The sequence below is a fragment of the Ailuropoda melanoleuca genome, chromosome 3 (assembly GCF_002007445.2).
Source record: "Ailuropoda melanoleuca isolate Jingjing chromosome 3, ASM200744v2, whole genome shotgun sequence".
NCBI lineage: Eukaryota > Metazoa > Chordata > Mammalia > Carnivora > Ursidae > Ailuropoda > Ailuropoda melanoleuca.
In genome coordinates, this window is record NC_048220.1 from 106,204,190 (window position 1) to 106,230,095 (window position 25,906).

A 25,906-nucleotide genomic window follows, 5' to 3' on the forward strand; every position below is an offset into this window, starting at 1 on the left:
AAATTCTGACTATAAAGGAATTAAATTAGAAATCAATAAAAGGAAGATACCTGGAAAACCCCAAATATTTGGAAAGCAAATAATGTACTTTTAAATAACTTATGGGTCAAAGAATAAATCAGAAAGTATTCTGAACAAAATGAAAAACATACCATATCAGAATTTGTGGGATGCCACCAAAGTAGTGCCTAGAGGGAGATTTATAGCACTAAGCAGCTATATTAGGAAAAAAGGTCTCAAATCAATGAGCTCAGCTTCTATCTTAAGACTAGAAAAGAATAAATTAAGCCCAAAGTAAGCAGAAGAAAGATAATAAAGATCTGGGCAAATATCAGTGAAATACAACACAGAAAAATAATAAAGAAAATCAATGAAACCAAAAGCTGGTTCTTCAAAGGTCAATACAATTGATAACCTCTAGCCAGATTTGTCGGGAAAAACAGAAGGGAGACCCAAAACACCACTATCAGTGATGAGAGAGGTAAAATCACTATAGTCTACAGATATTAAAGGATAAGCATTCCTCAGAATTTTAAACACAGAATTACCATATGATCCAGCAACTCCATTCCTAGGTATACCCCCCAAAAAACTGGAATCTGGGACTCAAACAGACATGTATCCACTAAAGTTCATAGCAGCAATATTCACAATGGCTCAAAGGTGAAAACTAACTGCCCATCACTGTCTATGAATGGATAAACTACATGTAGGATATATACATAATGGAGTATTAGTCAGCCATACCAAGGAATGAAATTCTGATACATGGTACAAGATAGGTAAACCCTGAAAACATGCTAAGTGAAAAAATGAGACCATAAGGACAATATTGGCATGATTTCATTTATATCCTGCACCTAAGATATACAAATTCAGAGACAGAAAGTAAAATAGGGGTTACTGGGGGCTGGGGGAGGGAAGACTGGAGAGTTATTGCTTAACGGGCACAAGGTTTCTGTCTGGGATGACTAAAACCTCTGGAAATAGGTACTGGCAATGACTCCACAACACTGAATATACTTAATATGACCCTGCATTGTACACCTAAAAAATTAAAATGGTAGGGGCGCCTGGGTGGCACAGCGGTTAAGCGTCTGCCTTTGGCTCAGGGCGTGATCCCAGCATTGTGGGATCGAGCCCCACATCAGGCTCTTCCACTACGAGCCTGCTTCTTCCTCTCCCACTCTCCCTGCTTGTGTTCCCTCTCTCACTGGCTGTCTCTATCTCTATCAAATAAATAAATAAATCTTTAAAAAAAATTAAAATGGTAAATTTTATTATGCATATTTTACCACAGTTTTTAAAAAAAAAAAGAGTTAAGGGAATGTTTTGGACAATTTTACGTCAACAAATTTGACAACTTAGATGAGATGGACAAATTCCCTGAAAGACAAACTACCAAAGCTCACTCAAAAATAGATAATCTCAGGGGCGCCTGGGTGGCACAGCGGTTAAGCGGCTGCCTTCGGCTCAGGGCATGATCCCGGCGTTATGGGATCGAGCCCCACATCAGGCTCCTCCGCTATGAGCCTGCTTCTTCCTCTCCCGCTCCCCCTGCTTGTGTTCCCTCTCTCGCTGGCTGTCTCTATCTCTGTCAAATAAATGAATAAAATCTTTAAAAAAAAATAGATAATCTCAATAGTCCTATATGTATTTTAAAAACTGGACTTGTGGGGGCGCCTGGGTGGCTCAGTCGTTAAGCGTCTGCCTTTGGCTCAGGGCGTGATCCCAGCGGTCTAGGATCGGGCCCCACATCAGGCTCCTCTGCTGGGAGCCTGCTTCTTCCTCTCCCACTCCCCCTGCTTGTGTTTCCTTTCTTGCTGGCTGTCTCTCTGTCAAATAAATAAATAAATCTTTAAAAAAAAAAATTGGACTTGTGATTAAAAATCTTCCCACAAAGAAATCTCCAGGCCCAGAATGATTTCACTGGCAATTACCAAACATTTAAGGAAGAAATAATACCAATACCCCACAAACTCTTCCTGAAAAAGGAAGAGGGAAAAGTATATCCTAACTTTTTCTATTAGGTAAACATTACCCTGACACTAAAACCAAACACTATACAAGAAAATTAGAGAACAACATCTTCATGAATGTAGACACAAAATTTATGAGCAAAGTTTCAGCAAATCAAATCCAACAATATACTAGGAGGATAATACACGATCGCCAAGTGGGGTTTATTCCAATACAGGGCTAGTTTAACATTCAAAAAACAATGAAATTAACCACATTAACAAACTAAAAAAGAAAATTCTTACAACTCAACAGACCTAGGAAAAACATTTGACAAAATCCAAAATCCACTCCTGCTAAAAGCTCCCAGCAAATTAGGAATATAAGAGAACTTCCTAAATTTGAAGAGTGTATCTACAAAAAACCTATAGCTAATATTACACCTGATGGTGAAAGACTGAATGCTTTCCTCCTAAGATGAGGAACAAGACAAAGATATCTGCTCTCACCATTTCTAGTCAGTATTGTACTGGAGGTCCCAGAGAGTGTAATAAGAAATAAGGAATTCAAATCAGAAAAGAAGAAATAAAACTATCTTTATTCACAGACAACAGGACCATCTATGTAGAAAATGCAACAAACTACAAGAAGGCCACCAGAATACATGAGTCTAACAAAGCTGCAGAATATAAATTTAGTATGCAAAAAAATCAACTATGTTATTATATATTACTAGTGAACAATCAGGTATTAAAAAAAGTTCTGAACTATCATTTACAATAGCAGAAAAAAACATGAAATATTTAGGGATAAATCTCAGCCCAAATGCTGCAATATGTGATGGAAAAACCACTGAGAATCAAAAGACCGGGGTCCTGGTTCTGGCTTGTTTTGCAGCCCAATGGCTTTAAATCATACAGAGAACAAGTCCTTTCTCTTCTCTACGCNTTTTCTTCCCTTTTTTTTTTTTTTTTTTTTTTGGTAATCCGTACAATAGTAAGACTGAATCAGATCAATGACCCTTAATTTTTCTAAATTATGTATGCTTCTGAAAATTTGATAAGAGGTGCTGAACCTATCCCAGGTAAATGCTCTTGAAGAGAAAAGTTTGTGTGTACCTTGAGGAGTTCAAGGATCCTGCAGAGCTCCACTCATAGACTCTCCCCCCACACCTCTAACCCCAGTAAAGAATACCTGGAGCTGATAATTTGAGACCTTTGCCAGTCCCACTGTCTTAACATTATTAAATCTTTTAGAAAACTATCTGGAAGAGAATTCCTATGAAGCCCTACTCTCCATCAACTCCCCACACACTGACCAGTTTGATGGAGGTGGGGTTCTCCACGACTGAGTAGGCAGGAAGGGGCAACATGATGAACTGTGTGGCTGGCGTAGAGGAGCTACTCTCACTGGAATCCTGTGGGCACAGGGAGAGAAGTACAGTTTTACTGAGATGGAATGAAGAATACCCACGGCCACCCACAACACTGAAAGACAGATCAAGTCCAATAACCACAGTGTGCTTATCCAAAAGAAATGAATCTACAATTATCTCAAAACTTTAATTAAGAACAAAAAAGATACACAAAACTGTTAACATAGAGAACGTGCCATCCTCATTTTACAGACTGAGAAAACTGAGGTCCTAAGAGACTTAGGACTCCTAAGATCACATAGCGGTTAGTGGAAGAGCCCAACCGTTCTGACCCTGTCAAGTGTTTCTAACATCCTATTGATCTGCCTTAAACAGGCAGGTGGCATGCTTCATTATCATAAATAGCCCTCAGGCAACAAACAATAAAATGGATTTAGGCCTACCATAGATTCCTTTGCAAGGGACTACCAGCTCTCCTACATCCAGGGCAGCCTACATTCCTCTTGGCCTGAACAGAACTACCCTGAGGACGCCACCCTTCCCAGGGTAACAGAGGGCATGGTGGTAGCTCCCCAGCTTCTAGGGGGACCAGCCTGTGGGATCACTGAAATTGTTCTTCCCCTCAACTGGGCATGGCTGGACTTATGCCACTGGAGAGACTTCCCTCTTAACTCTAAGTTCCATCAACCTGGCCATGAAGAGAGCTTCCTTTTTCCTACCCACTCTGTACCCAGGAAGACCATTTGAAAATTCTCAACAGTTCAAGGTGCCACTGTGTTTGCTGAAACAATCTTCAGGGAACATAAAATCCTAACAGCCTGAGAGATTCTGGCTTTGATTCATGGACACCCCATATCATTTAAATGCCGTTAATGCACCTCAGGTACTCTCTCATGTGAAGAAAGTCCTTGCTATGCTGGGCAAAGGAGTTGGTAAGAGTGCCTAAGAATCTGAAGAGAACTTTAAAGTAAGCAAGCCCAAGGGAAAAAGGTTCAAGAGAACAGTAGTCCCACTAGAAGTCCACACCAGCACTCTTAATTAATTACCACTGGATGGTGCTAGCTGCCTTTGTAGTAATTCCAGATAAAGCAAAAGAGACATCAGTACCAAAGTAACTTACCCTCATGACAGTTACCACTGACATGCTCTCCCCAACCTGGGGGTGGGGCATGGCCAGGCTTCCAGTAGGGAGGTCTGGTGAGCCGTTCACTAAGGTCTCTTCAATTACCAGGCTTGTCTGGTACGGCTGGTGGCTTTCCCCTACCTCCAAGGAAGCCTCCTCCAGGAGCACATCCTGGCTGAGGATCTCTGAGGTGGCAATCTCTTGTACGGCACCCGGCTGGGCAAGGGCTCCCACCTCCTCAGCTAGGGCCTCCACAGCCAGGCACTGCTCTGCCATGCCTGCATGGCTGGGCACTGCCTCCGGGGCAGTGTTGGACATAAGTGATGGTCCTTTAGGGGACATCTGGTTCTGGGCCACACAAAGCTCTAGCTGAGGGCAGTTGCGGTCCTCCTGCAGGCTGCTCTTGGGGATGATGATGTAATCTGAGCGGGGGAGGATCTTGCGGAAACCTGGGATGTCCGGAACCACAGCAGTCAGTGCAGAGAGCTTGGAGTTCTGAGGACCGGGAAGCGGGGGAAGGGGAGATAAGCAGAGTTAAATGGTGTGAGACCATATGCACATACATTTATTATTTTTTTCACTTTTTGGATTGTTTTCTGCAAAAGAGACCATAAAGACTCCTCTGGTGACCTAAGACTTCGAGAGGGTCAGCCTCTGTCAACAGCAATGTCATCCTATGAATCACGCTTTAGCTCATGTAGCTTACTTGCTCAATCACACAAGAGACAGTTAACAGGGATCAAACTCTGGAAAGGGCACTGATCGTGGCATTTGAAACTGTGAGCTGGAATCCCAGATCTTCAGTCTTGAGCAAATACTTTCCAATTTTTAGGTCTTGCTGCCCCATCTGAATTTAGCTATTTATGAGTTCCTTTCTAGCTCTGATACTTCAGGATTCCAAAATAGCAGAGATTTAAACACCAGAATGTATACTGTTCAGTAAAACCCTAAAAAGCATAAAATACAAGTCAACAGACCAAACTGGAACTCAAGGAAGCAAGCAAGGATTCTGATAAGAGTGGTTTCTCCCAGACTTATAAAACGGGATGAACCGATCACCTCAGGAGAGAAAGTATGTATGGATGGGGATATCTGACAAGAACCTGAATATACTGGGGGCAGCAGTGGGGGGATATAAATATTAACACTGACTGGGATCTTGAAGTTCAGAAAATACTTTCCTGACCTTAACATTAACAACACTATTAAGTTGGGTACTATTGTTGTTCCTATTGAAGCTCAGGGAGGAACACTTCCCCCAAACACAAAATTGGTAAATAGTAAAGACTCCAAGCCAGGTCTTCTAAGGAGCAAGGAAACCAGGAAGTAGAAGCAAAACCATTCATGGCCAAGAAAAGGGTACTTTTGTCTTATTTTTTTCAAATTAAACTGCAAGTTACCTAATAAGAAAAATAGAAAGTTCAAAGCCAACAGTTAAGTGAGAGCTGAAATTAAATGGAAATAATTTCAGATGCATCTTTTAAATGGAACACTAAGTCCATTACAAAAGGATCCTTGAATACATCAAAAACAAGAAGTCGATGAGACTACTTAAGGTACAAAGGAAGCACTCAGAGATGAAAGTTGAAAGAAGCACTCAGATGAAACATAAAAGCAGACAGGCCAAATCCTTTATGGAGCCTTTACTGGAGAGATAATGGAGAAATGACATTCTCAAGTCACCCTTTGAAGCAGACAGGTTAGAACAAGATTAAATGGTAGCAAATGCAAAGAATGATCTGGACTTAATCAACAAACCCACGCACGGAGACACCAAATGGAGAAATGACATTCTCAAGTCACCCTTTGAAGCAGACAGGTTAGAACAAGATTAAATGGTAGCAAATGCAAAGAATGATCTGGACTTAATCAACAAACCCACGCACGGAGACACCAAATGGAGAAATGACATTCTCAAGTCACCCTTTGAAGCAGACAGGTTAGAACAAGATTAAATGGTAGCAAATGCAAAGAATGATCTGGACTTAATCAACAAACCCACGCACGGAGACACCAAATGGAGAAATGACATTCTCAAGTCACCCTTTGAAGCAGACAGGTTAGAACAAGATTAAATGGTAGCAAATGCAAAGAATGATCTGGACTTAATCAACAAACCCACGCACGGAGACACCAAATGGAGAAATGACATTCTCAAGTCACCCTTTGAAGCAGACAGGTTAGAACAAGATTAAATGGTAGCAAATGCAAAGAATGATCTGGACTTAATCAACAAACCCACGCACGGAGACACCAAATGGAGAAATGACATTCTCAAGTCACCCTTTGAAGCAGACAGGTTAGAACAAGATTAAATGGTAGCAAATGCAAAGAATGATCTGGACTTAATCAACAAACCCACGCACCGAGACACCAGAGCGACCTGATTGACACTGGAACCATGGGTCTTGCCACTTGCCAAGAGACTGGAAGGGCTGCCGAGAAGCCAGGCTGCCACAAGGTCTCTGACAGGCTTCCAAAGGATGCAGGCAGGAGGGTCTTGCCTTCACACCAGGCAATTTCGGAGAGGTCAAACACAGCACCCAAAGCCTTACTCAGTCTTGGCACATTCAGATGCTCATTAAATACCACCTTTTCTCATTATGTGGTCACTGGACACTTAACCTACGAGAGTGATATTTACTGACCAAGGCAGTATGTGCCAAGGACTTAGCAAGGTGCTTTATATCATCTATTTTAAACATTGTGAGTAGGTACTATTATTCCCTTTACAAATGAGGAAACCAAAACTCAAAGGTTAAGTAATTCTTCCAAGGTCACAGCTAGTTCACATCAGAGCTAATCTGTTCATGTTGTTGATAGCAGTGGTAGAGATGATGGTAGATATAAAGTCCCACATGGATAAGAAAAAAATCATTGCAGATGATTTATTTTAAAAATGCTGTAAAAGTCTTAATAAGGATCTACATCAGTGTATAGCTTTAAAAACCATTATCACTTTGGGAATAGGTAAAATTTTCCCCTATCAGGACAAAAGGCTGCTGACCTTATGATGGGGAAACCACAGGGAGTATGTACACTTCTCCTAGACTCCACTCCCCCCCCCCCACAGGAATTGCCTCCCAGATTGAGTTTATAAACAGATCATCTAAAGGAGGTGATACAGGGACGCCTGGGTGGCTCAGTCAGTTAAACGTCTGCCTTCAGCTCAGGTCATGATCCCAGAGTCCTGGGATGGATCTCGGGCTCCTGTTCAGCAGGGAGCCTGCTTCTCCCTCTGCCTGCTGCTCCCCTTGCTTGTGTTCTCCCTCCTTTCCTCCCTGACAAATAAATAAATAACCGTTAAAAAAATAAATAAAAATATAAAGGAGTGGGTACAGACTGTTATCTCCAAGACTTTAGATAACACAAAACTCTTCCAGAAAGAGAAATGTCAGCCAATAAGGGCAAATAATCTAAATGGCAGTGGCAGATGGCCTCCACTAGGGGAAAACACGACCTCTCCTGCTGTAACATAGCTGTTGCATTCCTGAAGAACCTTTGCTCTACATTGTCAAAGAAGAAACCAGAGACAATGTTTCAACTGAAAAAAGGAGTTAAGGTTAGTTAACCTTGTAATAACAAGGTTATTTTTCCTGCAGGAATTTCAGTTTAACAAAAAACCAGTAGTATTAACAGTTGTCAGTGTTCTGTTTTTGTGAACTAGAAATGCAAAATGGCTGACAGACACAAACTAGAACATGTCCTTATGCATTCTTTTAATTCAAGCCTGTCTCCTCCATCATCATCTGCTTCTGGCATAGTGCACAACCACCAGTGGTAACAGAAGAATGTGACATTATACAAGGCAGCTGTATCTACTTCCAAACTCGCCAGCCCAATTGCTGATTATGTTATAACTGACGGCAATCAATGTAAGACATTCATCACCTTCAATTAGTAAGGTGAAAACTGGTGGGGTGCAGGAGAAATGCCTATATAAACTACTACATTAAGAAAGATAAAACTGACTCAACTCAAAGTTTTCCCAAGAAAAGAAAAGGAAACAGGAGAACAGGGGGTGGGGTCTTCCCAAGGCCTTCACCACCAACTCAATGGAGAAATTAGTTGGGAAAAAAAATTACTTACAGGATCCAAACCTTCTTTCTCTAGCTTGGCTTTCTCCAGGTAATAACTTCTCTCCGCCACGCTGAGGAGCCTCCAACTTTCACTAATCTTCTTATTGATCTCAGACTGAGGGAGGTGGGGGAGTTCCTGCTGCACTTTCAAGTAGATGTCGTAATAGTATAAAAGGTAAGCTGACCTAGGGGAAGCAATGACTTCTTAAGGTTTTTCCCTCATTCAACTAATAAACAGTACAGTGTCAGGGTTTGAGAGTGAAGAGTAAAAAAACCTAGCTTTTCATTTCAAAGCACTTATCTAAATAGGGACTGAAACAAACAATTATTTAAATAAAAACCCCATGGCGCCTGGGTGGCTCAGTCCGTTAAGCATCTGCCTCCAGCTCAGGTCATGATCTCAGGGTCCCAGGATCAAGTCTCAGATCAGGCTCCCTGCTCAGCAGGCGGGTCTGCTACTCCCTCTACCCCTCTCCCCGCTCGTGATCTCTCTCTCACACTCACTCTCTCAAATAAAATCTTAAAAAATAAATAAATACACAAATAACAGCCCCAGACAGTGTATAGGAGGATTCTCCCTCCAGAAACCTGGAAGCAAAAGCTTGTCTGACTTACTTTCCCATGGACCACTTTTTCTGTAGGAATGACTGGCTTTAAAGGCATGAGCAAAGTATGAGCAAAGATATATAGGTGCCCTGTCATCCCACTCTCAGGGAAAGGTTACTTAGGGGGCTAATCACAGTCTGGTTATCACCTACACGCTTTACTCCTCCACACAGCTCTGGCCATCTCACTGGCCAACAGAACCTCCCCAGAGCTGAGAAAGGGAAGTAAATTAACTACCAAAGTAACCCAAAAGTGGTAATCTCAGCAAGAAGTTTTGGTGTATTCAGTTAAGAGGGAGATTAGAACTATAACATGGATAACCTTTGTAGATGTTATTGATACTATTTATAATTCTATATTTTCATTAATTTCCTGTATTAAATGCTTATATATCGATAATGTTAATAATAAATAACATACTTCATTTGCACATAGCTTCCACCATTTGTATGGTACAATTTCCTGTGACAGCCTAAAAACATGATCCAGATCCGGCCAGGAATGGCAACTGCTGGTATCAATCCACCACTTCCTATTCCCCATCTCCCTCTCCCCACAACACCACTGCCCATCCAGAGACTTCAACAACAGACACGGCACTCTCAATGAATCTGGACACAGCCTAAAGTCTTCCTCAACACAGCTCTCCACGTAGCCTGTGTTTATAAATGCCAGCTACCAAAAGGTGTTGGCTAACCTGGGTTTCTTGGCCTTTTCTCCATGTATTTTATACTTTTTCTTCTTCTTGGGTGGCCCAGGGGAGGTATAACAGTAGGCTTCCTCAATTTCCTCCATGACGACAGTTACCTCAGTACCATCATATGATGCATCCATGGCTAGAGGAAAGTCAAACACAAACAGGTTTCAAGAATCCATCCTAAAGAGGACGGCAGCCATTTGATCCAATGATCCCCTATCTCTGCCAGGGCCTCAAGGTTCAGTCATTTCCTAAACTCAGCAGATCCTAAGAAGCACTGGGGGTACTTAATAAACATACAGATCCCAGGGTTCCACCTCAGCCCTTCTGAATCAGAATTTCCAGAGCATATGGCAATCTGTATGCTTAACAAGTGCCCCAGGTGATTCCTCTGACCCGGCAAATTTAGGATCACTCGCTTTGACAGCTCATTTGCTTATATTCACTCCTGGGATATAGTAATTCTTCAACTCAAAGATTAGCCCCACATTACAACAATTCCATATGATAAAAGGTGAAACAAATACTTAGCCAGTAGTAGGAAATTCTGGACCTTCTCTCATATTTCATTACCTTAAGCAAACTGCTTCACTGATTCATTCAGTTAATCATTCAAACATGCAATAAATGCTTGTATGTAACAGATTTCTTTACACCCTGCCACCTTCTGTGACTTTGAGCAGGTCCTTTAGCTATTTCAGGCTCAAATTTTTTCACGTATAAAAAGATAGACGTCTTACCCACCTTACTACAAATTTATAGTGATAAGGCTCAAAAGACATCATAGATATAACTCTAATTGAAAATAGTCAAGCACTACACAAAAGAAAGTGTTCATTAGTCAAGATTAAAGATCTATGGTTGAAGTGCTTAATGATCTGCCTAAGGCCACCACACCCAAACAGGGACTTGAAAGATTTTTTCATTCAAAAAGCTGACTCCTGAGCCTTCTTTCGTTATACTACACTGCTCCCCATTTCCAATGGCAACCCTCTAAACCATTTCTGCAATGACGGAAATGTTCTATATCTGCACTCTCCAATATGGCTACTAACACCCGAAATATGGCTAGTGTGATTGAGGAACCAAATTTTTTTTTGTTCAATTGTAATTAATTTGAATTAGTGTGGCTAGTGGCTATGGTATTGGACAGCTTAGGTCTAAACAGTAATCTGACAGACCAGCATTAGCTCCCTGGCCTAAGAAACAGAAAATCTATTAACAGCTTTTCCTAGGGAAAGGAAGGCATAAAAAAACCTGAATGACTAGTTCAAGAAGAGTTAATCTATTTGTGGCCACGTTCTTAGTTGGAGTTTTACCCAAAAGACTCAATACCTGGAGGAAGAAAGGTTTCCAGAACCCACTTCAATTTTATGAGACAGAAGTGATACTCTGTAGTTGCTCTTGAAAATCTGTCAGAAAAGAACTTAGGATTCTGGGAAGATGGAGTTGTAGCAGTAAACACAGAACAGATCTGTGTATTACAAACCCACTCACATCTCATTTAAACCTCACTCTACAAATGATGAGGTATCTGGTAAGGTTTAATGAGAAAAAGAGCACTGCTTGTTAAGTCAGGAGACCTGGCTCCAAGGCTCAACTCAAACCATGTGATCTCTGACAAGTCTATACTACACCCTGAATTTCAAATTGTTCCTCACATGAGATGAGAAGGCTGAGATCAGTAGCTCCTAAATCTGGGGGAGGGAAGAATACCTTTGAGAATGTCGTGAAAGCTAAAAACCCTCCTCTAGAAAATGCAGACAAGCGATGTCACCTATAATTTTAAAGATATACCCCAGTTAAAAACACATTATTCCTAAGGTTCTTTCTTGTTCTGTGTCATCTCTAATTTCCCTTCCCATTAAAACAAATAAACCCTGCATTCTGTCACAGTGCAACCCAAGAGAACATAACTCCCAACTTGGTTGGGTAATAAGCCAGTGGCTTCACAGGATAAGAGTAGCTAGAGTTCAAATCAAGACTATGTGGGTACTATGCTTTTTTTGCCCCTAATAATTGACTTCTCAGCCCTTAGAGTCTTGCAGAGAAGCAGTAACTGCAGGAGAGGATCTGTAAAGAATGACATACAGGGGGTTTTAGCACCTAGAGCAAAACAATTTAGGAAGCAGAGCCATTACAATCACCTTGGGGTGGGGGGGCAGGAAGAGACTACCCTGGGTTTTTGCTTGTTTGACTACTTCATTTTAAGCCTGGGTCCAAGATTATTTTCAGACTCTAGACCTCGGTACAGCAATGCCAAAAAAGGCAGAATAATATAAAGGTTAAAACCAAGGGCTGTGGAAGGCAAAAGATGAGGGCTAAGTTACACATTTTTATAGCACCCGCACAGAGCTCTATGACCTTGAGCAACCTACTTAATCTAAGCCTCAGTTTTCTCATCTGTAAAACAGGATTAAGGGCAGTACTTCAAATTTGAGACACTTCCAATGTTCCATCAGATGCTCCTCAAAACCTCATGAGATGACCTTTGACGGCTCGGCCAGGGGCCACGGCTTACCTTTGGGCTAGTTCCTTTCCGTCTCTCGGTCTCTGATGTCCCAAACGTACCAAATGCGGGAGTAGAAGACTAAAGTCGTCTTACTGCTCCTACTTTGCGGAAGGGACACCAGGGCTCAGAGAGCCGCAGCACCCGCCTCGAGGTCGCCCAGCATGTCCGCGACACGGTGCAGCGAGGCGCTCGAGGGCGGGACTTACCCGGAGGAGCGTGCAAGCCGCGCGGCTCACATTCCCGGAGGCGCCCGGCCCGGGGGCTCGACGAGGGGGCTGGCCGGCGCACTCGCGCTCCCCGCTGTCGGCGAGAGGCGGCTCCAGTCGTGACAGCGGCAACAAGGAAGTGGAGGCGAGGGCTCGCGCGCGCATCCCGGGGGCTGGAGGAGCCCCGGCCCCGCGGCCCCGCCCGGCGACACACGGCGCGGAGTCGCGACAGCTCCTCTCGCTCCCCCTTCTCGGAGTCGCGATATAGGGTCGTGGAGGGCGGGTATGGGGGCACAGGTTCGCTCTGCAGGCTCTTCACCGACGCCTGCCGAGGGCCCCGGGGGTCAAGCCCCAGGGAGCCCGAAAAAGACAGCAGAGACACGGGCGTCGCCGCAGCACCGCTTCGGCGACGGTGGCAGCGGCAGCAGCAGCAGCACACCTCAGATCGCCAGGGAGACACTTCCCGGCGGCCCTCGCGGCGCACCGGAAGCGGCCGGCTGCGCGTGACTGCGTGCGTCTCTTTACGCATGCGCAGCAGTCCAGCCCTTGTCGAGGGGTGGGCCCATAGGCACCGCTTAGAGGCTTAGAGGGGGCGGATAAGGCGGACGGACTGTTTCCGGCTAGAGGTTCCGGGAGGAGGAGGAAGCTGCGGCCGCCCGCGGTGAGACGCCCGGGCAGCTTAGCCCCGGGGCATTGCCGTGGGGCGCTCAGGTAACTGGGGCGGGGCTGTGCCGAGCGTGGGAGGTCGAGGCCCCGCCTCACCTCTCAAAGCCGCGTCGGGCCCTGGGGAGCCCCAGCACCACCTTCACAGCACCAGTGTTCAAGGCCTGACTCCAGCCCTGCCCAGTCTGTCCCTGCTCGTTCAGCATAGCGTTCTTACTTCTTAGTGCCGCATCAAGCCGTCCTCCTCACCCAGTCCGTCCTTCCCACCGTCCCACACACGGGTATGGTAGTGAGTTCCTGGAGTGATTCAAACTGAGCTGAGTGACCAAGTGGAGAGGCTCTGGAATCGGACAAGAATAGTATGCTTCTTTCCCTCCAGTGTCACATTGTCCCACATCTGTACAAGTCCTTGCACGACCCTCACTATCTTGCAAATGTATTTCCAGCCTGCATACTTTTCTCCATGTACCACCGTCACCAACTTCCTAGTCACCATTATCTCCTCCTGGACTGATGCAGTTTCTGCCCACCGCCCCTCTTGTCGCTCTACAGTCTGTTCTCCACACAACAGGCAGATGGATCTTTCTGCGCCGCAACTGATCCGGTCACTCCCTGCTTAAAACCTTCTAGTGTCTTGGGGCGCCTGGGTGGCACAGCGGTTGGGCGTCTGCCTTCGGCTCAGGGCGTGATCCCGGCGTTAGGGGATCAAGCCCCACATATCAGGCTCCTCTGCTGTGAGCCTGCTTCTTCCTCTCCCACTCCCCCTGCTTGTGTTCCCTCTCTCGCTGGCTGTCTCTATCTCTGTCAAATAAATAAAAAATAAAATCTTAAAAAAAAAAAAAACCTTCTAGTGTCTTTTCATTCACTTTGAATAAAATTCAAACTTAGCTTGTCCTACAAGACTTTGGCTTCACTCTTACTTCATTCTCCTTCCATGTCGCCTCTCAATACTGGTAGTTCCCATAACAAGGTATATAGTACTCTATAGTGTTCAGAACACTGGCTTTGTGCTGAGTCTCTCTGGATTTGAATCCAGGTCCTGCCGTGTGTAAGCTGTATTAAGCATGTAAAGTAACAAATTAAGTTTATGAAGTAGATCTTCAGTAATTGATTTCCATCTCAACTGGTTCCCATCTCACTAAATGGCACAACCGTCCATTGGATTGCTCAGTGCTCCAGCCAGAAATCTGGGAGTTATCCTTAATTCGTCTTGCACCTGACATCCAGTCCATTAGCAAGATTTGCAAAAACATAGCCCCAAACTGACTACTTCTTACCATATCCACTATTGCTCTAATCCAAGCCACCATTATCGCACACCTGGACTCCTGCCGCAGCCTCCTAACTAGTCTCCTGCCATTTCTTTGGCACCCTTCAATTCCATTCTTTACATAGCAGTCATCTTTCTCCTTGATTAAAATCCTTCAGTAGCTTCCCTTTGCGTTCAAATTAACATATCCCAACTGTCTATGGCCTACTAGGCTAGCTTTTATCTTCAGATTTAGGGCGACCTCTTAGGAAAATGGATTTTACCCATTAGGTTCTCCACTTTGCAACCAAAGGACTCTTTCTGAAGTGCAAATCTGATCACATCATTCAAATAAACAGACTTCTATGGCCTCTTATTGTCCCAGGATCAAGCTAAAATTTCTATGATTTGGCTCTTGTTTTCTTCTCCAAAGACCTTTTTTTCCTGACCATGCCATCTTGTTTTTTGTAGTCCTTTATTGCCTTTGTACATATTTCCTTCTATCTCAAGAACTTCTAGTTGTTTAAGGCCCAACATCAATATTGTTTCCTCTTTGAAGTGCACTGCCCATCCATGTCCCACCCGGTTGATCATCCCCACTTCTATATCCTAGTTCACAGTACTCTGTAACCTCTTTTATAGTTTTCATGCACTCTAGTGTTTGTCTTCCCTGCTTACCTGATAGGCTTCTGAATGGTGGGCACTAGGCTCCATCTATCTCTGGATGGCTGGCATCGAGCACAGTGCTTAGCACATAGAGAATGCCAAGAATGGATAGATAAGTGTGTGGAGGTAGTGGTAGGAGTCAGTCCTTGCAAAGGGGCAGTCACAGCTTAAGGTCACAGCAGCTGCTCTTGTCCTGTGAGGACTCTCATGAGAAAATGTCTTCACAGGCTGGTACCAAAACTGCTACCGTCTGATCATGTTTATTTCCTTCATAGCCATAACCATAATTATCTTATTTATCTGTTCTCTTTTTGTTTGTCTTCCTTCACCACATTGTATATTTCATAAGGGCAGGGACCTTGACTGTGTTGTTCATCACTGTATCCTTACCACTTGACACCTATAAACACTAAATGAATGTGTGGCTACCAGAAACATATTCCCACAGTGAAAATCCTTCCAAGCCAAATAGTGATAGACCTTTGAAGATCTCATTTTGGTAGATTGTCCAGAAGGACTATGGAGTTGCAGAAATGGCACTAATGCTGAGTCAAGAAATCTGAACTGTATGAACTTGGGTAGGCCCCTTCTCTGAGCTGCAAGTTCTGTTATAAAATGAGCCGGGTAATAATCCCTTGAATTTATACAGTGCACTACTATTTGCAAACCCCTTTTACAATTTGTTTTTCAATCTATTCCCGTGGTAGACAGAACAGACATTATTTTTACATAAGCTTGGAAAGTTTAAGTGAACTGGATTCTCTGTTCTCTTCTTTTTCAAACACTCAATGAGTCTATATAAGTAATCCCTACAAAAAGTCAGCAGCATGAATCCTATTTTTTCTTGGCTTTGGCCTTACAGCATCATCTCCTACTAGGATTTTGAAAAATCGGACCCATCTTTTAGGAGGAATCCATTATGTTTGGTTCCTGACAAGTATTCCACATTTTGTCTCCTCAGTTTTCTACACTGTGGCAAAACAAGCCTAGAGGAGGAACACACGCAGCCCTGGTCATTGTGGCCTTGCCCTCAATTCTGTGAATATGGCCAACAAGGGGAACAAGAAGCGTCGGCAGTTCTCCCTGGAGGAGAAAATGAAGGTTGTGGAAGCTGTAGACTCAGGAAAGAGGAAAGGTGATGTGGCAAAAGAATTCGGTATCACTCCTTCTACCTTGTCTACGTTCTTAAAGGATCGTGCCAAATTTGAAGAGAAGGTACGGGAGGCATCTGTAGGACCCCAGCGGAAAAGGATGAGGAACGCTCTCTATGATGACATTGATAAGGCTGTTTTTGCTTGGTTTCAAGAAATCCATGCCAAAAACATTCTTGTGACTGGCTCTGTCATTCGGAAAAAAGCACTGAACTTGGCCAACATGCTTGGCTATGACAATTTTCAAGCAAGTGTGGGCTGGCTGAACAGATTTAGGGATCGCCATGGAATTGCTTTGAAAGCAGTCTGTAGAGAGGATAGTGACAGATTAATGAATGGTCTAGGAATAGATAAGGTTAACGAGTGGCATGCAGGGGAAATTATAAAACTGATTGCTGACTACAGCCCAGATGATATCTTTAATGCTGACGAGACAGGAGTGTTTTTCCAGTTGCTTCCCCAGCACACGCTTGCTGCTAAAGGGGACCATTGTAGAGGGGGCAAGAAAGCAAAGCAGCGGTTGACAGCACTCTTTTGTTGCAATGCTTCAGGGACTGAAAAAATGAGACCATTGATTGTTGGTAGGTCAGCCAACCCACACTGTCTCAAGAACGTCCATTCCCTCCCTTGTGATTACCGAGCCAACCAGTGGGCATGGATGACACAGGATCTGTTTAACGAGTGGCTGATGCAAGTGGATGCCAAGATGAAGCGGGCAGAACGGCGCATCCTCCTGCTGATCGACAACTGCCCCGCTCACAACATGCTGCCACGCTTGGAGAGGATCCAAGTGGGGTACCTGCCCTCTAACTGTACTGCTGTCCTGCAGCCACTGAATCTCGGCATAATTCACACCATGAAAGTGCTGTACCGAAGCCACCTCCTGAAACAGGTCCTCCTCAAGCTCCACAGCAGTGAGGACCAAGAAGAGGTGGACATCAGGCAGGCCATCGACATGATTGCTGCAGCGTGGTGGTCAGTCAAGCAGTCCACAGTGGTGAGATGCTGGCAGAAGGCAGGCATCATCCCCGTGGAACTGGCAGGTTCTGACGCAGAAGCAGCAGCCAGTGAACCAGAGGTAGCCATTGAAAAGTTGTGGCGCTCCGTGGCTCTTGCCACCTGTGTCCCCAGTGAAATAAATTTCCAGGACTTTGTCACTGCAGATAATGATCTCATCGTCTCTCAGGAGCTGATAGATACAGAGGTCATCCCGGGCATGGAGGCTGGTGAAAATACAGATGAAGCTGGAAGCGAAGAGGAGGGGGAGGCGTCTTTACCACAGCAGCCAAAAATCACCATCACAGAGGCCATCTCGAGTGTACAGAAACTTAGACAGTTCCTTTCCACTTGTGTAGGTGTTCCTGACGCCATTTTTGGACAGCTAAATGGCATAGATGAATATTTAATGAGAAAAGTGACACAAACTCTTGTTGACTCCAAAATTACAGATTTCCTCCAAACAAAATAATGTAGGCATTAACTGCCTCTTTTAATTTAGAAAATATAGTTTACAAGAATAAAGTTTTTTTTTTAGATAGGATATTGAACTTAAATTTTAAGCAATATTATAATGACAACATTCCAGTCCTCTGAAATAATCAGGGAGCTTCCTTAAATGGAATTTGGAAATGAAATTTGACTAATATGTGCGTTATCTTTTGATTAATCGAATGGTTTCCAAAGTTGTCTACACCTTAGGATCTCTTGAGGATCTTTAAAAAATTTCTAAAGTCCAGGCCTTATGCCAGATGAATTAAATCACAATCTATGGTGACGGGTCACAGGCATTAGTAGTTTGTGAAACGGCCCAGGTGATTCCAATGTACAGAAAAGTGTGGGAATTACTGGATTGACCACAGGAAAATCAAGCACACTGTGGGTCTGGAGCCAACTTCTTCCCATAAGGCTAGCTCAGTGGCTTCCAAATGTTAGCTCACTTCAGAATCACTTGGAAGGCTTGGTAAAACCCAGATTGCTGGGCCCCATCTCCAGTTTTCTGATTCAGTGAGTCTTAGGTGGGGCCCCCAAATTTGCATTTCTAACAAGTTCCCAGGTCATGCTGATGCTAATGTGGTTCAGGATCCTTACTTTGAGAACCAGTGGTCTAGCTGGATTCTAGTACTTCTCTCTTCGGCTGGCCATCTGAATACTCCCACTCACTAATGAAAAGGAAAAGGGGAAAAAAAAAGCATTAGCAGTTCTTATTCCTTTCTACTGATTTGGTAACTCTAGAATCTTCTTAGCTTTTCTCTTGAATGCTGTACCAGCTAGCCAAGTAGTGAGTAGAGGAACATCTATCTGTGCCCAAAGAATTAACAGGAACCACCTAGGGTATGAACACATCTTGTGATGCTTATTAGAGGGAGCTGGGGCACAGAGGACTGGGAGGAGCATTAAAGAGGAGATATGATACAATGTGGGAGGCCTTGGGTATCAGAGAACCCTGGGAGAGATCATACAGCCCAGGGTACTGCTCACTTTCCAGACAAGGTGAGAGGGAAGTTTGTGGGAGAGACATGTGTGACAGGATTTGGATCGTTCCCTATTTGGATTATTCCATCTGTGGATAATCCAGCCTGGCCTTTGTGATTAAGATGAAGGCACACTGTTTGCCTTTGCTAAAATTACTTTACCTTCATTCCTTTATGTTTGTTCTGCAGAGACGTCTGCTAGAGCAGTTGATTTTAAGTTATTTGGAACTAAATACATTTATAATCAGATTTATGTTAAAGTTTTTCTCCTATAAAGAAGGCATTTTTAATATCCTTGATAACCCTAGTATCTGTTCCTAATATGAGAGATAAGCGTCCATTCCATTTTTAGAAAGTACATACAATACCTGTCAGTGTTGTAGTGTAGTCCCCCCCATACAGGTTAATTTTGTGGCTATTTCAGAAACCCATAGCAATTCAGTTATTTTTCTTTCTGTCATTTAACTGAAACACATATAAAACAGATTAATCCTAGAAAGTACTGCTTCCGTGTTGAACAAAACAATCACAAAAAACAGCAGATGTTTAAATGGATTTTTGAAATCTTATTTTGTATATTTTTCTTTTTAACAAACTAGTATAATTTGAATAAAAGTACAATGCATATTTTAAATCCTTAACACGTAGGAGAGGAAAACTGTCTTCTGGCTAAGTCCTGTGGTTCCGCTTATTGTCAGCACATTTACTGCTATCGTTTTGTGTCAGGATTACTGACACAATTTTGAATTCCTTTGCTCACCTTTCTTCCCCTGAAGTCCGTTTGGCACATAATGTTGGATCTATTGTCATCATGACATTTCCCCTGCCCAGGTGTCTGTGGTGGCTTCCAAATGCCTAAATAAATAAATAAATAAAAGACTGGATTATTCCATTGAGTTTTAGCACCCTCTAGAGTTGGTTACAACCTGCATTTCCAACTTGCTTGCTCAGAACAATTCAGTGTGTGTGCTGCCCCTGGATAGGCTGTTTTCTTTCACTCCATACCCATGTGTGCTAGCGTGCCTTTATCTGAATGCCTCACCCCACTCTCTATCAAGGTAGGCCCTGCACATAAGGCCCTTCAGGAACTAACTGGAGTCCTCTTTTCCCCAGCCTTTTTAAAAACTTCAGCACCTGCTTCACTCTTTTCTCAACTCCTTGGCACTTTTTGTCTCTACCACTCACTTAAGCACTTATAGTTTTATCAATGTTCTGTGGCTCTTTGACTAGACTGTGAGCTCCATGGGAGCAGGGCCCTTTGTAACCTTAATGGTGCCTAGCACTGTGCTGGGCACATTATAGGCACTTCAATAAACATTTGTGTATAAGTTGATATATACATGTAATGTATCAACACCACCTTTTTTTTTTTTTAAGCTGTATGAAGCATTGATTCTACTAGAAAATGACTTGAAGATAGGGTAGGGCTTTCCACTATATAAAAGAATTTGCTAATTTTTCCATGAATATCATTGCCTCAAATAGTATTCCAGTCCAGGTTATCATCTATTCTTTGATAATGAGGAATTCCGATATATAAAGTTAAGCCACATGAAGTCATTGTAGGATTTACACACACAAGGCTTTGGTATGAAAGGCTTTGTTTAAGTGCCTTACACATAGCAGTATTCAGTAAATATGTGCTTAAAGTTGCTTTAAAAAAAAAAGAAATCTCACATTCTTGACTCATTTAATGTATCTTAATGAATTAGATCCTTATAGATGGAAATCATATCCAAAAGAGAGAGATTTTGTAGTCTGGTTTACATTGGCTAAACCTTCGATTCTGTTGGGACATTAGGGTTTTCTTTGTTTGTTTGATACTTCTGTAAAAGAAGATATCCCTTCTGAGTCAGCTATCTTCATCAGGCCCTCTATGGCTTCTCCCTGACTCTCTGGTCGCTCCTGCCCCACTTGGGGATTTAGTTAGCCCCAGCTGACCAATCCACTCTGTAGGCCAACATTCTGGAACTAGGTACTTACTTCAGTTGAGCTGTTATGAGGATAAGAATGTATATCTGGCACAGACTAAGCTCTATATATGTCATGTCATTACTATCCATCCCTATTTGGAACTTTGCAGGTACTATCTAGAGACAGGAAACTCCCTTACCAGACCTTCCTTTCAGTAACAGATCTTGGCGTTTCGTGTTCCAGAACCACCAAGACTGATCATTAGATAAAACTCAAGTTTTCTTTGCCCTGTTCTTAAGATGGGCTCTTTCATTAAAAAGGGGGGAAGCTAAGAATTGTTGCCCGTTACGTGCCAAGCACCATTTTACTCCTTATCATTTAATCTTTCCAATAAATTGTAATGCAAAAGGACAAATAGGCTCAGATATGAATACCAAAGTTGCGTACCAACTAAAGAACTGTTCAGGCTACCAGAGACCAAAATTCGTTGAAGTGAAATGTAGTAGCATATTCTGGCCACCAGAGGGCAGAGGGAGACTACACAATAGAGACAATTTGGCCAACTCAAGAACCCTTAGAAGCAGCCATGTTTAATTTCTCTGACATGGTAGAGACTGAAAAGGGAGACAAGGAAAGATAGAAAACACATAGGATGTGAGACTTGTTCAGGCAACTAACTTAGAAATAACTCTGCCTTGGACCACCTAATTCAACCCCATTACATACCTATCCCTTCACCAGGGACTTTTTCCAACCCATTGATTACCACAGGCCATGTAATTGACCTGAGACAAACACACATGCTCTGCAAATGAACCAATGTTAGAGAAATAACTATCCACTAAGCATATCCATGCTTGGACCTTATACCCACTGCTGGCCATGGAGGCTTGAAGGATGAAATACACAGCCCTATCCTCAGGGAGTCCAGTTAGCAGACAAGATAGGGAAGTGAAAGATTAAAGAGTGGTAAATGCCCTTTTAGAGAATATGCAGAGATGAGGTCCAAAGGATACTCTGCATGAGAGAAGAGGAATTCAATAGGAAATGATGCCAAGAGCAAGGGACTTTTAGTAAGTATTTGGAAAGAGTAGTAGGAAGTTTCGCATATGGGGCTGGGAGGCTACATTTAGTAGAAGGAACAGCATATATAAAGGTCTGGAGTATTTTAAAATGGCCCATTTGGGATCACCTAAGGTCAGAGAATTATTTTCAAGCAAAGGGATGTGTGACAGGACAAGAGGTTGAGGATGGAAGCAAGAGCAAAGTTTTTAAGGTCTTGTTGGCTATAGCATTGATTCTGAACTTATTCTAAAAACACAGGAGAACCACTTAGAAGTAACAAAGGTCTTTTTTTTTTTAAGAAAATAATTGATAATTATTGTGGAAACTGAGTTGTAGAGAAACAGATTAACTAGGTATGTTGTGGCATAGTCCTGAAGATAAACAAACATTGAGGGCAAGAAAGAGATGTTGGATTTGAGACTCTTACCAGGTAGATGGATTTGAAGAGGAATATTCTAAAATTTTCCAAGTTTCTGGCCTGAGTTGCTGGGTCATGCCATGATCAAGACAGGTTAACAGGGGAAGAGAAGATGAGTTTGAGGATGTGTTCCATGTGAGGTGCCTCTGGGTATCCAACTGTTATTGAACAGCTCTGGAGATTTATATATAGACGGATATGCTGGGTAGTGTTCTAGAAAGGCTAGAAATCATGTTTGGCTGCCATTGGTATGCAGATAATAAAGCAATTGAAGCCACAGATGTGGATGTAGTCATCTGGAGAGAGCTTATAATGCAAAGTATTCATGACATGGGGGTCCATGAACCAGCCTCTTTATAAATCGTGTGTATATATACATGCACATGTGGTATTTCTTCAAGAAGAGCCACACTTTCATCAGTCTCAGTCAGATCTGAAAATTCAAAGCTTAAGCAGTGATGCTAAATGAGAGAAGAGGCCAAGGACACAAGCACTGAAGGACAGTTGGGGAAGCAGAGCCCTCCAAGGTATCTGGAGAGATGCCAGAGAATGAGTGTGTGAGGCACTTCACAAGGCTCTGGATTCCACGTGCTGCGTGCACGCAGGGTGAGTATACAGGGTGGTAAAATTGGAAGGGCCTTTCGAAGACCATCCCCTTCAACTCCTTCACTCTGCATATAAGGTGTTGGCCTCAACTTACTGATGGGGAAGATGTGGCTCAAAATTCACTTACCAAAATTCAGAGTTAGGAGTAGTAAAACATGAGCCAGTTTGGGGTTTTCTGATTCCAACATGGTACAGAGTAGTAGTCATTCAACACGAGAACTAGAAAGGTCCTCGGGCAATCTATTGCTCCTCCCCTCTTCATTGATGAAAACTTGAGTCCCCAAAGGGTTAATGTACTCACTCAGGACCACAAAGCAAAAAAAGGAAAGAAATGCATTATGTCTTTCTATAAGGACAGATCCTTTTGTTATATTTGGGAAAAATTAATGACTGAATCACCCTCCAAATGTAAAGAGATGGTATTCCGAAGCTCACTGGTGACCTACATGTGTTTCTTAGTTGCACTTAAATAATTTAGACACAAAGTAATATTTTAGTAGCATAACAATTTATTAGCAGAAATGAAATGACACCTCTAGATCTCAACACATACAGTATCTTACATAATAACATGAACATATCCTTCCGAAAGAAAAAGATTTGCTATTAACCAACTCCTCCTTCTCCTGCAACAGGCTGCCATCCATCAACACACCCTCATCCCATAGAGGGTTAAGTCTCATTTATATGGAATGGCAGCAAGGCACTTGCTTTAATTAAAAAAGATGTATGTGGTATAAACATGTTCCTAAAAGTTATTAGCTGTGAATAATTGAAAAAAAGGGGGCAGTTTACTTTTTTAGGGAATAGACAAAACTGAGAATTCACCTGTTACCCTGGTATTGTCTTGACTTGTATATAAAACTGCAAAGGAGACAAAAAAGGTAGCATATTATATAGATTGGTTTGTTCCCACTAATTTTTGAGAAATCACAGCAGCATCAGAGCTCAAATAGTAATTTCCCAACTGATCTGAATGGAAAAGGCAAGAGCTTTTTGATTCCCAGCATCTTATTATTTTAGGTTTGGGGGATGAGGAAGAGGGGGAGAGAACTTCCTTAAAAAAAGTTTATTAAAGCTGCAGTTAAAAATCCTTTCTGGCTAAAGCTGCTTGTCTATTTGCCAACTAAAAAGGCTTCAGTTAGAAATTTTGTCATTGGTATTTTGTAATAAGATTATAATTATTTGGCCTTTTTCAGAGCCATAATTCAAATCTAAAAAAGGTACAAGATTCCAGTGTAGGCTTGCAAACATGGTATCTCAAATAAAGGCATTTAGTGTCCTTCATTATTCTAGTTTTCACAATTCAATTTCTCCTTATTTTATATCACAAAGAGAAAAACAGAATACATACCAAAAAAATCTACTATTTAGTATATTGCTTATTTAACTTTTCCAACTGTTTTTAACATGTTTACTTAAAAAATTTTAGGTGCAAAATACTTTAAAAAATAATAGTCCTTGTCAGGATAAAAATTACTTTATAAAAATAAATCTTCCCCTACTCCCACATCTGAATTATTCTTCACTAAAGTTACTAACATTTTTTCAGAAAAAAAAAAATAAAATGTACCTTTAACTTACAATATTTCAATAGTATTTTACTTTAATAATAATAGGCTATGAAAACAAAGCAGTAGGTTTATTATTTTGGCATGTTCCATTATACTTTTCATTCTTTTTATTTTTAAAGATTTTATTTATTTTAGAGAATGAGCAGGGGGAAGGGCAGAGGGAGAGGGAGAAGCAGGCTCTCCACTGAGCAGGGAGCACGACACAGGGCTCAACAGGGCTCGATCCCAGGACCCTGAGATCAAGACCTGAACTAAACTGACTGAGCCACCCAGGTGCCCCCCATTATACTTTTCATTCTTGTATTAACACTTGATGATTCCAGTTTTGATTATCTAATAAAATCTTAGTACAAAAGAAAAAAAAAAGCCAAATGAGTTCAAAACCTAAAAGCCTTCTAGATCTAATTTCCTCCTCCTTGCAGTTTTTAAAACCCAACTTCAAATTAAGGAATCACTAGAACAGAAAAAGAAAAAAGAGGAGAAAAGAAAGAAGCCTCAAAGAACAGAAAAACAAAGCCTAAACCCTGTTGACTGGGTTTTTGCCATCTCACTGTGGAATCATTCCCTGAAGAGACCAAGAGCATCCATGCCTCCTTGTTTGCCTCAGTGGCCTGTCTCCTGTTCAGACCTCGGTCCAGGCTCAGTTTAGAGCACCTCCCAGTGCCCCAGGTGTTACCTAGGAGAGTTACCGTATAGCCCATCTACTAGATTTAGTACCATCGTCCCAGCACCTGGCCCGGGGCCCTAGACCCCTGCATGGGTCTTAAGTTAGGTATTGAGGTTTTGTCTACACTGGTGCAATAGCTTACCTAGAGCAATACAGAGAGGAAAACATTAAGAACATTAACAAAGATCACAGAGCTCAAATTTATCATTGCAACTTCTAGACTCCATTTAAATTCCCAAGAAATTCACTGCCTTTTTCCCACTTTTATATTAAGAAACCAATGTGTTCTTCAGTGACAAACTATTAAGAAAATACACCTGCAGAGAAGAACTGTTCTTGTTAAAACATATTCATTAGCATTAGAATGGTCTAATGAACTCATCTAACTTCTTGATACATGTTTAAAGATCACCATTTATTATACTGTAAATTTACCCAAATTTTGGTTTCAATGACTAATATTGTTTAAAAGCTAAGTTGGACTATCCAAATTTGTTTTCCTTTGGTCCCACTCAAAAAAAAAAGTTTGTCTACTAGACATTTGTCACTTTTACCATCGGAGGCTACACTCAGTCTATGCTCCAGAGTCAGTCAGTTGGGCNCTTTGGTCCCACTCAAAAAAAAAAGTTTGTCTACTAGACATTTGTCACTTTTACCATCGGAGGCTACACTCACTCAGTCTATGCTCCAGAGTCAGTCAGTTGGGCCTGTGCCCCAACCCTGGGGTACCACATGCTCTTCAGCTCCTTCAGCTTTGGTGAGTCTGCCCTCCCTTTCTAGAAGGAGAACCCAGTTCTGACCCTGCTGTCTGACTAAGGTGTGGCTCCTAGTCCTCATCTCCCCACTGCTGTGTGGGGCTAACCAGGGATTGGATCCTATTCCACTGAGTTCCTCTCCTCTCTCCC

General features: G+C 42.5%; 2 protein-coding genes and 1 long non-coding RNA gene across 9 annotated transcripts in view; 1 reads left to right on the forward strand and 2 right to left on the reverse strand.

The window, feature by feature from the left end:
- HMGXB3 (HMG-box containing 3) overlaps window positions 1-13,048 on the reverse strand; it is a 46,266-nt gene extending 33,218 nt beyond the window's left edge. For 2 of the 4 annotated variants that reach the window (XM_034656881.1, XM_034656880.1), the window contains exons 1-5: window positions 12,558-13,047; window positions 9,840-9,978; window positions 8,547-8,721; window positions 4,455-4,952; window positions 3,278-3,376 (exon numbers count right to left, since the gene is read on the reverse strand). In XM_034656881.1, coding sequence (XP_034512772.1) covers window positions 3,278-3,376; window positions 4,455-4,952; window positions 8,547-8,721; window positions 9,840-9,976 — 909 coding nt within the window. In that variant the 5' untranslated portion in view covers window positions 9,977-9,978; window positions 12,558-13,047. Of the gene's footprint in view, window positions 1-3,277; window positions 3,377-4,454; window positions 4,953-8,546; window positions 8,722-9,839; window positions 9,979-12,557 lie in introns of all 4 variants that reach the window. The other 2 variants (XM_034656882.1, XM_011223541.3) reach the window with 2 other exon arrangements.
- Window positions 13,049-13,163: 115 nt separating this feature from the next.
- Window positions 13,164-18,454, forward strand: TIGD6 (tigger transposable element derived 6). 4 transcript variants are annotated; one of them, XR_004624270.1, is made up of 2 exons: window positions 13,164-13,579; window positions 13,667-13,926. XR_004624270.1 is itself a non-coding variant. In XM_019798485.2 (2 exons), the coding sequence occupies exon 2, from the start codon at window positions 16,180-16,182 to the stop codon at window positions 17,752-17,754; it is 1,575 nt and encodes a 524-aa protein (XP_019654044.1). In that variant the 5' UTR covers window positions 13,164-13,268; window positions 16,097-16,179; the 3' UTR covers window positions 17,755-18,454. The 4 variants fall into 4 exon arrangements, 1 of the variants encoding a protein (XP_019654044.1); XR_004624269.1 differs by having other exon boundaries at window positions 13,164-13,268; window positions 13,445-13,926; XR_004624271.1 differs by having other exon boundaries at window positions 13,164-13,268.
- On the reverse strand, window positions 17,530-25,591 carry LOC117801576. Its single transcript, XR_004624272.1, has 4 exons — window positions 22,888-25,591; window positions 19,518-19,612; window positions 18,375-18,445; window positions 17,530-17,667 (listed from the first exon to the last, which is right to left on the reverse strand). It is a non-coding gene; the product is annotated as an uncharacterized LOC117801576 (long non-coding RNA).
- Window positions 25,592-25,906: the final 315 nt, after the last annotated feature.